The sequence below is a fragment of the Eschrichtius robustus genome, chromosome 3 (assembly GCF_028021215.1).
Source record: "Eschrichtius robustus isolate mEscRob2 chromosome 3, mEscRob2.pri, whole genome shotgun sequence".
In the NCBI taxonomy this organism is placed as follows: Eukaryota; Metazoa; Chordata; class Mammalia; order Artiodactyla; family Eschrichtiidae; genus Eschrichtius; species Eschrichtius robustus.
The window spans coordinates 164,727,125-164,741,003 of NC_090826.1; the positions used below are offsets into that span (position 1 = coordinate 164,727,125).

The window sequence follows — 13,879 nt, forward strand, 5'->3', positions numbered from 1 at the left end:
CTTATAGTCATAGTCTCCTTTATTGTCTTCTAAAAGGTTTGTAGTTTTGTTTTTCACATTGAGATCTTTAGAAAACCTGGAATTATTTTATTTTAGAGAAAAGAAAAGGAGAGGAAGCTACTCAACATAGTTAATGAGGTTGGTTTATTATTGGTACCAAACCAGATGAAGATAGTACAGAAAAAATATAATTGTAAACCAGAATTGTTTATAAACACAAATGTAAGATTCCTAAGTAAAATCAAAGCAAAGCAATTTCATCTATATATTAAAAAATTACGATATAACCAAGTAACGTTTATCTCAAGGTATACAAAGATGTATCAGCTTCTAAAATCTTTTTAAGTAAAATGTCATGTTAAGAGAATGAAAAAGAAAACCAAATCTTGTCCACAGAGGTTGTAACTAACAGTCCTACCAGTTATGTATGAGAATACCTGTTATTCATACTCTGGCAAACACTTGGTGGTTTCAGGTTTTTTATTTTTGGCATATTTGGTTGTTAAATAATAGAATATTACCAGTAAGTTTATTTGCATTTCTCTCATTTCTTGTAACGTGAGCATAATTTTCTCTGTATAAGTCTGTTTTAAACACACTGAAAATTTAAAATGGGAGAGTGACACTTACTGCATAATTTGTTTACTTGAGGACAGGGACTATTTTATTTATCTTTGTACTTCTAACATCTTATAAAATGCTTGGCATATAGCGGGTATTTAAAGATACTTTTTGAGTGAATTGAATAAATAATTAGTAAACTGTGAGCCTTCTGAAGAAATTTGTGACTTAACTCATTTTTGAATGTCTGAAAATAGAATAATTTTGCTATGTCAAAGAAATGGGATTTTTACTAGCAGGTTCCAGGAAGTAAAGAATGGACAGGATTATTCTTTTAGTTTATATTAATACTACAGGCTCCCATAATGTGTGGATAGCTGATAAAATCCTTAATCCTAATTATGCATGATTTAACAGTATTCATTTGCTTGGTGCTTTCAGGGTGTATACTATTGCATGGAAAGATAATATCATTTATTTTTTGACATATTGTTATCCTTTATACCTTACTAAAAGATTGTTTCAACAATCATTTGCTTACCTGAATTGTATTTCAGTTACTCTAGTTTTAAAAAAGTTACTTTTCCTGCTTTACGGTGGTGTTTTAGAGGATTGAAGTACCTAGATTTCTAACCTTTTAGATAAGTAGGATGTTACCCAGAGGAAGGTATACACAGAATTATTCTTTAAGAATAAACATAGTTGTTTGTGCTGAAATGCTGTTTGGATTTAGGGTCAGAATGAGACAAAAGATATAGAACATACCCTCTATTTGGATTAAGGTATTTGGAAATCTTGAGGGGGTCAGGGTAATAAAAAGTGAAGTAAAAGAAATAAAGAACTGTTAAGTGTAATGTTGTAGGCTGCTTTGTGATATTTTCCAGCTCTAGCTAACAACTAGACTAGCACTCTTCTCACACTGGCTGGCTCCACATCTTTATTTTTAATTTACACATTCTATGTGTACTATTCTTAACCAAGTATTTCTGATATGCTTGTGTAGAAGCTGGGAAAGGGAGGGACACTAGTCTCAAGATGATTTCACTATTCCTTGCCATTCCCTTATAACCCACCTATACCTTTGTAAATAGTCTATTTGTAAATAAGCCTTCCTCAGATTGGGATAATTTATTTCCTGTTAGGACCCTGACTGATTCCCAGTTGCCACAGTCTCACCATTTGTCCAGTCCAGTTTTGTTCAAAACCAAGATGTCTTGGTCATTTTATCAAAATGTTCACTTCCTGGCTGCCATGGTTTTACATCTTCTCTCTCTTACAGTATGAGATCCTTTATACCTTTATTCAAATTTGATCTGTTTCTTTGATCATCTTTTCTGTTGTGTGAATTCCAAATAGAGATTCAATCTCTATTTCCTTTCCTTATAATCTAAAACACCAATGCAGAAATCTCTAGTAGACTGGGTTTTGCAATGTGGAATACCCCTCTTTTCTTAAAGTATCAGTAGTTAGGGCTAAATACCTTTAGACCAAAGCAAGTGGTAAGGCCTGCTGTGTCTCTTTCCCTTTCTAATGCTCAAATACATACCTCTGATCTTCCACACTCTCTTGCATGGTAGGAAGGAGAAGAGAGCTGTACCCATATACAGTGACCGTTTAATTGTATTAACTCCTTTTTGTGTGAGAATAAGGAGGGACATGAGGGGAGGAAAAGAGACAGGTCCAAATTTCTCTTAGAGGCAGCTGAACATGTAATTGGTTTTATAATTTTTAAAAAAATAATATGTTCCCTATAATTAATAGAATAATGTCTGAGTTCCTTGCATGGCATCCAAGGCCATTTACATTTTCCATTTTCTAGCCCTGATTTCTTTGTATTATAATTCTATAACAACAATGGATTATTTACCATTATCAACCAAGTTCACTTTCTTGCCTCTCTTCATTTGCTTATATTGCTCCCTCTGTTGGGAATATTTATAGTACATTGCAAACAGGCAAATTAGCAAAAGTCTGCTTAGTCCTCAAGGTCCAGATCCAATGTTAGTTCCTCTGTGAAACATTAGTGTTCTTACAAGAGAATTAGGGTTCCATTTTCACTGATCCTGAAGCACTTTGTATTTATCTCTATTAGAAACTTTTATCACATTACTATGTTATATGTGTGTGCATACTGTATCTATTTCTGAAGACTAAGTTCTTGAATGAAGGTACCATATTGTAATTATATTTGTTTTAAACTCCAGTAATTGCCACCATATATATGGTGTATATGGTATGTATATATATGGTGTATATGGTATAATGTCAACTCTTGCTAAAGGCATGTTAAAATGATCAATAAATGAATGAGTGTGACAAATATTACTTTACTTGGTGGGGATTGCTGAATTTCTCTCTGGTGCCAAGAAATTTGCTTTTACTTCTTGGACCTTTGTGCTAAAATATGTGTCTAGCATTGAGTTAGAATACACGGAATGTATAAAATGAGAATAAAGTGGTCTCATTTGTACATCACTAGTACTTTGCATTATTTGGTGTTTAAAAATATGTTTCTCACCAAAAATATAATTCATATATAAGAAATAAACATCGTATGAAAATTAAATCTATTTCTTCTCAATATAGTTTGATGAGACTATTAAACACTTTGGCTTAATCCTTAATCCTTATTTTCATTTTTATTGTTTAAGTAAGAAACATCATTATTTATATCTAATTTATATCACAGTTCATTAAGTAATTGATGTTGCCTTTTTGTTTCAGCTAAACCATTTACTTCTAAAGTGAAACAGATGCGATTACATAGAGAAGACTTTGAAATATTAAAGGTGATTGGTCGAGGGGCTTTTGGAGAGGTAAGAGATAAAGATTTTATAGAAGACCTGATAATTATTTTGCAAGCTATTTTATACAGAGAATTTAACTGAAATATTATTTACTTGGTGTTGTAATTGATATCATTGATCAGAAATCATTAAACTTCTGAATGAAGTCTTTCTACATGGAATTTTTTTCCAAGATATTTCTATTTTTCATATGTCATTGAAGTTTGAGTGTGTTTCTGTACACTCTTCTGTTCCATTGGTCTGTTTGTCTCTCACTGCCTTAAATTACTTTAGTTTAAGAAGTCTTGATATCTGGTAGTGTGTATATTCTAACTTCCTCCCTCTTCTCCTCTGTTCTTGGCCCTTTATATTTTCATATAATTTTAGAATAAGTGTTTCAGTTTTTACTTACTCTTAAAAATCCACATCCATACCCAGCACCCACACATCTGCTGGAATTTTGATTAGGATTGCACTGAAACTAGAGATTACTTTGTAGATAATTGACATCTTAACAATATTGAGTCAGCCAATCCATGAACATGGTATATTCCTCCATTTATTTAGGGCTTTATAAATTTAACCCACTAATTATTTGTAGTTTCCATTCAGTAGAGTGGATTTATACATCTTTCAGCAGATTTATTCCTAGGTATGTGATATTCTTTATGTTATTTTAATTAGAATTATTGGTTAAGTTTCATTTTCTAATTGTTTTTGCTAGTAGTTAGACACAATTGAATTCTGTTTATTGACCTCATACCCAGCAACCTCACTAATTTTACTTTTAAAATCATGAATTGTGTTGGATTTTAATAAAATGCTTTATCAGCATCTTTTGAGACACTCATGGCTTTTCTCCTTTACTCTGTTAATGTGTTGAGTTACACTGGTTTATTTTCAATGTGAAACTAACCTTGCATTTCTAAAATAAGCCAACTTTGTTGGGATGTATTATCCTTTTAATTTACCTTTGGACTCAGTTTGCTATTTGTGTGTGTTGTGTGTGTTTTGGATCTTTGAGAGAAATTGGCCTGTAATTTTGCTACTTATCACATCCTGATCAGATTTTGGTATCTTGGTTATTCTGGCCTCATAAAAAGAGGAGGTATTTCCTTTTTTACTGTTCTTTAGAGGAGTTTGAGAAGATTGTTATTATTTCTTTCTTATATGCTTAGAAGATTTCACTGGTGAAGCCATTTGAGCCTGGAGATTCCTAGAGAGAGAGTTTTAAATTATATATTTAATTTTTAAAATTGAAATTGAACTATTTGGATATTTTGTATAGATGTATCAGTTTTGCTAGGTTCATCCATGTCATCTGATTTTTCATATTTATTACTATATTGGTCGTTTGCACTTCTCATTTTTTTCATTTGTTACGCTTAGCGGTTTATCAATTCTGTTATTTTTTCAATGAATTAACTTTTGCCTTTTGTATTTTTTTATGATAGATTTGTTTTCTGTTTCATTAATTTCTGCTTTTATATTTTAATGTTCTTTTCTCCCTTTGGTTTCAACTTGCTATTCTTTTTCTAACTTTTTGAGTTAGATGCTTAGAGCATTGATTTCTAGATCTTTTCAAATGTGCTATACTTTTTCCTCTAAGCAGCTTTAGCTATAGCAAAATTTTGATATGTCATATTTTCATTATAGGTTTCCTCAAAATACAATGTGATTTCCGATGTGATTTTAAATTTCTGTCATGGTTTTTCTTGATCTATGATTTTAGAAGTTTATCGCTCCATCTCTAAGTATTTGGAAGGTGTTTAGTTATATTTCTGTTTTTGAGTTAGAATGTAATTCCAGAGCAGTCAGAGAATATACACTGTGTGATTTCAAGTCTTTGAAATTTGCTTTGCAGTGTTCTGTAAATATCATTTAGGTAAAAGACATTAATCTTATTTAAATCTTCCATATCCTTAACTGTTTTCTCTGCGTGGTATTTCATTTCCTGAGAGAGGATTTGCTTATTTCTTTTTTATTTTATTTTTTTCAGTTTTCACTGATAACAGATATCAAGTTATTATATCTCCCTAGTGATTAACTCTTTTATCATGATGTAATGATCCTTGTTATCTCTAAGTAATGCTTTTTGAGTTAAACTTTAATCTGATGTTAGTAGAATGATTCTAGCTCTTTTTATTTGTCTTCTGCATTAAATATCTTGCTCCACCCTTTTAGTTTCAGCTATTACTTTATATGTTTAGTGTTAAATAGAATATAGTTTTTATTTTTTGATCTAGTCTGATAATGTCTTATCTTTAATTGGAGTGTAGTCAGTTGACATTTAATGTAATTATATTACATATTACTATTTGTTTTCTGTTCGTCTTTCCATTCTGTATTATGTTTCTCTCAATTCTTGGATTAACTCAGTATTTTAAATTATTCTTTCCCCCTTCTATTCATTTCTGAGTTGTACCTTCTTTTATTGGTTTCCCTAGAGATTGCCACTTGTATTCTTGGTAAATTTGTATTTTGCCAGTTCCCATTTACCCAAATTTACCTTTCATTGTCATTAGCTCTACATATATTTGAAACCCCAAAAGATACGATTATAGTGTCCCTATTCATTTTAGATTTACCCATGTATTTACATTTTTTCTTACTCTTCACATTCACATACTTATTTATATTCATATACTTGTCTTTGATATAATTTTCCTTTTGACTTAAAAATTCCCTTTAGTATTTTGCCAAGTCTGCTGAGATAAATTATCTGCGTTTTTTGTCTGAAAATACATTTATTTTGAGGTCTTAACAAAATTGTGTTATATACACACATAGCTTAACGGATTTGTACATTTGCATGAACTTCTGTAACTATTATGCAGATCAAGATAGGCTCCCATTGCCCCCTCTATGTGGATAACCACCTTCTCATTAACCATCTATTCTGACTTCTATAATTATAGATTTATTGTGCCTGTTTTTGAATGCTATATTAGTGGAATTATATAATATATATTCTTTTGTTTCTACCTTCTTTTGCTCAGTATTCTGCTTGTGTGATTCATTTTTGTTTTTTATTGGTTCACAGTGTTGCTCTATATGAATATACCACAAGTATTTTATCCATACTAGTGTTGGTAGGTATTCAGTTTATAGTTTTTGGCCACTGTTAATAATGTTGTTATGAACATTCATGTACATGTCTTTTGGGAGATAGAAGCACTCATCTGTGTTTGATATAACCCTGGTGGAATTTCTGGGTTGCATGTTAAGCATATTTAGTTTTAGTTGGTAGTGCCAAATAATATCCCAATTGGTTGTCAATGTGTACTCCGACCAACAGTGTATTAAGGTCCCAGTTGCTTCACAACCTCACCAATACTTGGGTCATTTTTTAAACTTTGGACATTTTTTGGTGGATGAGTAGTGGTATTGGATTGTGATTTCATTTTGCATTTCCTAATAACTCTTAAAGTTGAGCCCATTTTCATATTACTTCATATAACTTGGATATCCTTTTTCATAAGTGCACATTTTGGGATTGGGGGAGTGGGAGCAGGTGGGTAGGTTGTCTGACTTACTGGTATATTCTGGATACAAGTCCTTTGTTGGAAGTGTGTGTGTGTGTGTGTGTGTGTGTGTGTATTAAACAAAATGTCTTCCTGTCTGTGGCTTGGCTTTTCCCTCTCTGTATAGATCTTTTATTGAAGAGAAGATCTTAGTTTTGGTGAAATACATTTAATTAAGCTTTTCTTTATGATTAGTGCTTTTTTGTGTTCGTTAAAAAAGTTATTTTCTACCCTGAAGGTCATGAAGATATTTTCCTCTGAAAAATCTTTTTCATTTAGGTCTATGATCCGTCTGGTATTATTTTGTGTTTTGTGAGGTATAGATCAAGGTTCATTTTATTCTTTGTGGGTTTCTCAGCATTTATTTAAAGACTACTTTTTCTACATTTGATTGCAAAGGAACTTCCACTGTGAATCAGGTGACCCTATATGTGTTACTTTTATTAATTTTTAATAGTTTTTAATGTAGAATTCTTGTTCATGTTTCATTAAATTTATTTATCAGTCTTTGATGTTTGTGGATGAGCCTGTAAATGGTATTTTTAGATTTCATTTTGTAACTATGTTGCTAGACTAGAAATACAATTAATTTTTGTGTATTGATCTTGTATTTAAGCATCTTGATATATTAACTTATTAATTCTAGTTTATAAATTAAAAAAATTTTTCATGTACACAATCATACCATTTCCAAATAATGACAGCTTTTTTTCTTTCTTTTGTTATACTTGTTATTTCTTTTTCCTATACTATTACAATAGAGAATTTCTTCCTTAAAATATTAAATTCAGTTGTTGAAAATCAATTTTTTTCTGGTTTGTGATTTCAGGGGTAAGTATGAAGTTTGCAACAGCTTTTTAAAAAAAATTGGTACTCTTTTTTTAGGTTAAGGAAGTTACTCTTTTTTAGGTAAAGGAAGTTTTCCTTTTAGTCCTAGTCTGTTGAGAGCTTTTATCATGCATTAGAGTTAACTTTTATCAAAAGCTTTTTTATATCTATTTTGATGATATGATTTGATCTCTGTATTTAGTTAATGTGGAAATAATATTGATTAATTTTTAAATATACAAATATTGGATTACTATATAAATCCAGTTGTTCCTTATGTATTCTTTTAGTATATTGTTGGTTTTGATTTGCTAATATTTTGTTTACCATTTTTTTTTGTTATGTGCATGAAAAAGATTGACCTTTATTTTACCTATCTTTTAATTTCCTTATATTTTTAAAATGTTATGCTTAGCTCATAAGACAATTTGGGAAGTATTTGCGCTTTCTCAATTTTCTGAGTTTGAGAATATTATTTCCTTATATGTTTGGAAAAATTCTCTATTTGGTTATTTGTTTACATCTTTTGAGGTAAATTGTATATATGTTGAAATACACCAATTGTATATGTACAATTCCATGAGTTTTGACAAATGGATTCACCCTTATCAAGATACAGAACATTTCCATCACCCTAAGAAGTTCCCTTTCCTGTTACTTCCCCATAACTTCCATTAAGTGGCAACCACTGTTCTAAATTTTAACTATGGATTAGTTTTGGCCGTTTGAAAATTTCATATAAAGGGAAATCATACCATATGTACTCTTTTGTGTCTGGCTTCCTTTGCTCAGAATAATGTCTGTGAGATCCATTCTTGTGATCAAATGTAGTAATACTTTTTATTGCTGATTAGTAAACTATATACCACTATCCTTCTATTGATGAACATTTGGATTGTTTCTCATTTTTGGCTGTTAGGATTAAAACTGATGTGAATATTCTTGTACAAGTTTTTATGGAAATATGTTTTCATTTTCCTTGGATAAATACCTAGGAGTGGAACTGCTATGTTAAGTGGTAGGTGCATATTTAAATTTAAAAGAAACTGGCACATTTTTTCCAGTGGGGTTGTACCATTTTATATTCCCACCAGTTCCATGTTCTCACCAATATTTTTTTGTTAGTCTTTTAAATTTCAGTCATTCTAATGGGTGTGTAATAGTATCTCATGGTCTTAAATTGCATTGTTATGTGGATTTGTGGTATATATCAACATAATGATGAGTTTTTGTGTGCTTATTCACCATTCTTATATCTTCCTTTGTGAAGTATACGTTCAGATATTTTGCTTATTAAAAAAAATGAGGTATTTGTGTCATCATTGAGTTGTAAGAATTCTTTATATTTTATATTTATAAATGTCTTTTGTCAGATGTATGTTTTGTCAATATTTTCTCAAAGGCTGCATAGCTTGCCTGTTAATTTTCTTAAAAATGTCTTCTGATGAGCAGAAGTTTTAAATTTTGATGGTTTAATTTTATCAATTTTTTCTCTTATGGTTATTATTTTCCGTGTTCTTTGTAAGAAATTCTTATTTATATCTAGGTCACAGATATTTACCTATTTTTTTTCCTAAAACCTTTATAGTTTTAGCTCTTATGTTTAGATTGGTGATTCATTTCAAATTAATTCATGTATGACGTGAGATAGGGATTGAGGTTCGTTTTTTTCCATATGGATATCCAGTTGTTTCAGCACAATTTGTTGAAACGGCTGTTTCTCCTCTATTGAATTACTTCAGTACCTTTGTCAAAAAAATCAGTTGACCATATAAATGTTGATCTACTTCTGCTCTTTCTATTCTATTTCACTGATATCTTTGTCTGTTCTCATCTCAGTACCACACAATCTTGATTCTGTAGCTTTATACTGTAGAGTTGAGAGTCTGTAATGAAGTCTGAGTGTAAGTCCTCCTTCTTTGTTCTTTTGCAAAATTGTCTTAACTATTTGAAGACTTTTGCATTATTATATAAATTTTAGAATCACTGTGTCAGTTTCCATAAAAGCCTAGTAGTATTGAAATTGAGTTTGCATTCAGTTTATAGATCAATTTTGTGAGGACTGACATCTTAACAATCTTGAGTCTACTAGTTAGTCCATGAACAAGACATTTTTCTTTGTCTTTTAAGATCTATTTTAATTTTTCTCAAAAATTTTTTGTAATTTTAGTGTACAGGTCTTGTTCATAATTTGTTAAATTTATTGCTAAATTTTTAATGTTTCTTGATGCTATGGTAAATGATATTTAAAATTTTATATTTCAAATAGTATGCTGTTAGTATGTAGATACACCACTCTTTTTTTTTTAACATCTTTATTGGAGTATAACTGCTTTACAATGGTTTGTTAGTTTCTGCTGTATAACAAAGTAAATCAGCTATATGTGTACATATATCCCCATATCCCCTCCCTCTTGCATCTCCCTCCCACCATCCCTATCCCACCCCTCTAGGTGGTCACAAAGCACTGAGGTGATCTCCCTGTGCTATGTACACCACTCATTTTTGAATCTGACTTTATTTTCTAAATTCATTTATTATTTTTTAAATAGTTTTTTGTTGTTTTGGTTGCTACTTTCTTAGTAAACTACTTTCTTAGTAAGCTACTTTCTTAGTAAACAATCATATTGTCTGAGAATAGGACAATCATATTGTCCTTTTCACTTTCCAGACTTTATACGTTCTATTTCTTTATGTTGACTTATTATACTAATTTGGACCTCTAATACATTGTTGAATAGGTGTCATGAGGGTATATATCCTTACTTTATTCCTGAATTCAGGGAGAAAGGATTTAGTGTTTGACTAGTAAGTATGATGTTAATTGTAGGTGTTTTTGAGGGAACCCTTTATCTGATTGAAGAAGTTGTCTTTTTTTTTAATTTTTAAAAATCTAATCAAAATTTAATTCAAAGAAAAAATCAAAACCACAGTTTATACCAGGAATTTCAGAAAAGAGCAATACCTATTATGCTTCATACAAAAACATGCTACCAAAACTGCATATTTCATTGATTCATTACATTACAAAAAGAATGAAAATAAATTATTGAAGGCAGTTAATTCAAAATGAAAAAAAAAACCACAACATGGTTTGCTGAGAATTTAATAATCATATGGATTTGCTCTTTTATTCTGTAAATTCGGTGGACTACTTTGATTGACTTTTTTAATAGGCTTTGATTTTTAGAGCAGTTTTTTGTCCACAGCAAAACTGAGTGCAAAGTACACAGGGTTCCTATGTACCCGTTGACCTTGCACATGTACAGCCTCTCCCACTATCAACCTACCACACAAGGGTGATATATTTGTTACAACTGATGGATCTACATTGACACATCATCAGCTAAAGTTTATAGTTTACATTAGGGTTCACTGTTGGTGTTGTATTATATATTGTATGGGTTTGGACAAATGTATAGTTACACCTATCCACCATTTTAGTATTATACATAATAGTTTCACTGCCTTAAAAATCCTCTGTGCTTTGCCAATCCATCCCTTCCTTCCCCTAACCTCTGGCCACCACTGATCTTTTTCCTGTTTCCATAGTTTTGTCTTTTCCTGAATGTCATAGAGTTGAAATCATACAGTAATGTAACCTTTTCAGATTGGCTTATTCCACGTGATAATGGGCATTTTGTTTCCTTCATGTCTTTTTATTGCTTTTACCACTGAATAATATTTCATTGTTTGAATGTACCACTGCTTATTTACCCATTCATCTACTGAAGGACATCTTTGTTTTCTTCCAAGTTTTGGCAATTATGAATAAAGCTGCTGTAAACATTCATGTGCAGGTTGATGTGATGTGTGGACATCAATTTTCAATTCATTTGCATAAATACCAAGGAGCAGAATTGCTGGATCGTATGGTAAGAGCATTATTTAAGTTTTGTAAGAAACCAACAAACTCTCTTCCAAAGTGGCTGTACCATTTTGCATTCCCACCGGCAGTGAATGAGAGTTCCTGTTGCTCCACATCCTCGCCAGCATGTAGGAGTTGTCAGTATTTTGAATTTTGGCCATTCTATTAGGCATGTAGTGATATCTCATGGTTGTTTTAACTTGCAGTTCCCTAGATGATGTTGAGCATCTTTTCATATGCTTATTTGCCATCTGTATATCTTCTTTGGTAAGGTGTATATTAGATCTTTAACTCATGTTTTAATGTAATGGTTTGTTTCCTTATTGTTGGATTTTAAGAGTTTTTTTTTTCGTATATTTTAGATAACAGCCCTTTGTCAGATATGTCTTTATCAGATATGTCAATTATTTCTTTCATGAATTATGCCTTTGGTGTTACATAGATTGATTTTCAAATATTAAACTAATCCCTGGGATAAACTCCATTTGGTCATGACTTACTATCCTTTTGAGATATGGCTCTATTCAGTTCCTTAATATTTTAACTGTTTTCATATCTATATTCATAGGGAATGTTGACCTATAATTTTCTTTTTTTTATCATGTCTGTGTCAAATATTGACATCAGGGTTGTGCTGGACTTATAAAATGAATTGGGGAGTGTTTACTCTTTTTCAGAAAAAAAATTGTGTATATTTATTTTTATTTATTTATTTATTTCCTTAAATGCTTGATAAAATTTAGCAGTGATGCCATCTGGACTTGGGTTTTTCTTTGTGGGGCATTTAATCCTACTAATTTAACTTCTTGGTGGTTATAGAGCTATTAAGATTTTCTATTTCATCTTTTGTCAGCTTCAGTAAGTTTTGTGTTTCATGGAATTTGTGTATTTCATTTAAGTTTTCAAATGTATAAGGTTGTTCATAATATCTCTTATTTTTTTGATGTCTGTGGAATACAAGGTGATATTCTCTTTCATTGTGGATATTTATAATTTATGTTTTATTTCTCTTGATCAGTCACATAGAGGTTTTTCAGTGTTGTTAATTATTGAACAAAGCTACTTTGGCTTTGTGAATTGTCTATATTTTTGTCTTCTTTTTACTTAAAATTCTTTTTTAAAAGTTAAGCAGTTTTTAAATCTTTGTTATTTCCTTCCTTCTATCAATACTTCCTTGGATTTAATTTATTCATGTTCTTCTAGCTTCTCAAGGTAGAAACTTAGATCTTTGAGACAACTGGGTAGCCAATTGGAAAAGTCCATTTGTGGATCCAATTAAAATTCATACCATATATTAGGAGAAAGTACAAATGTATCAAATGTTCAAGTATAAAAAATAAAATAGGGACTTCCCTGGTGGTCCAGTGAGTAAGACTGCATGCTCCGAATGCAGGGGGCCTGGGTTCGATCCCTGGTTGGGGAACTAGATCCTGCATGCTGCAACTAAGATCCTGTGTGCCACATCTAAGACCCAGTGCAGCCAAAATAAAAAAAATAAAAATAAATAAAAATAAAAAAAAAATAAATGCAACACAAGTACCCATCAATGGATTGACTAAGTTATGGTCTATGTAATGCTGTGTAGCTGCAATAAAGAAAAAGTTCACTGTACTTCTGTGGAGAAATCTCCAGGATACATTGTAAAGTGAAAAAATCAGATGCAGGGGAATATATTGGGTTGGCCAAAAAGTTTGTTGGGGTTTTTCTGTAACATCCCCAATGAACTTTTTTGCCAGCCTGTTATATAGTACGCTATCTTTTGTTAAAAAGATGTAGAAATATTATGATTCTTACTTTTATTTTCATAAAGTAACATTTTAAAGGGACAAGAGGGAATGGGGAACATGTAGAGTGTGAGTGACACTTCTAAGTGGAAACCTTTTTATTTTGTTTTGACTTCTGAAACATGTAAGTGTATCATCTATTTTAAAATTCATTAAAAAATTCTTCCAGGTTGGGATGTATTAATTTGCATGTTCTGTGAATCATTTAAGGAAGAAGCAATTCTAAGTTTAAACTTCCTCAGATAATAGAAAAAGAGGGACCACTGCCCAACTCATTTTATGAGGCTAGAATAATCTTGTTTCTAAAATCTAACTGTATGTTGAGTGAAGGAGGCAACATAAGGAAAAAATGCATATGATTTGATTTTATCACAAAAGTCAGGGTAATGGTTATCTCTAGTGGGAAGGTGGAAGTTGTGGTCAGGTGTGGCACATGGGGGGTTTTAGTGTTGCTCCAATGTTCTATTTCTTGATCTCATTTTTAGTTCTATTTTGTTCAGTTTATAATTGTGTTTAACTCTACCTTTG

General features: G+C 31.2%; 1 protein-coding gene across 7 annotated transcripts in view; it reads left to right on the forward strand.

The window, feature by feature from the left end:
• CDC42BPA (CDC42 binding protein kinase alpha) overlaps window positions 1-13,879 on the forward strand; it is a 320,607-nt gene that overhangs the window by 59,409 nt on the left and 247,319 nt on the right. For all 7 annotated transcript variants that reach the window (XM_068541725.1, XM_068541720.1, XM_068541719.1 and 4 more), the window contains exon 2: window positions 3,286-3,377. In XM_068541725.1, coding sequence (XP_068397826.1) covers window positions 3,286-3,377 — 92 coding nt within the window. The remainder of the gene's footprint in view (window positions 1-3,285; window positions 3,378-13,879) is intronic.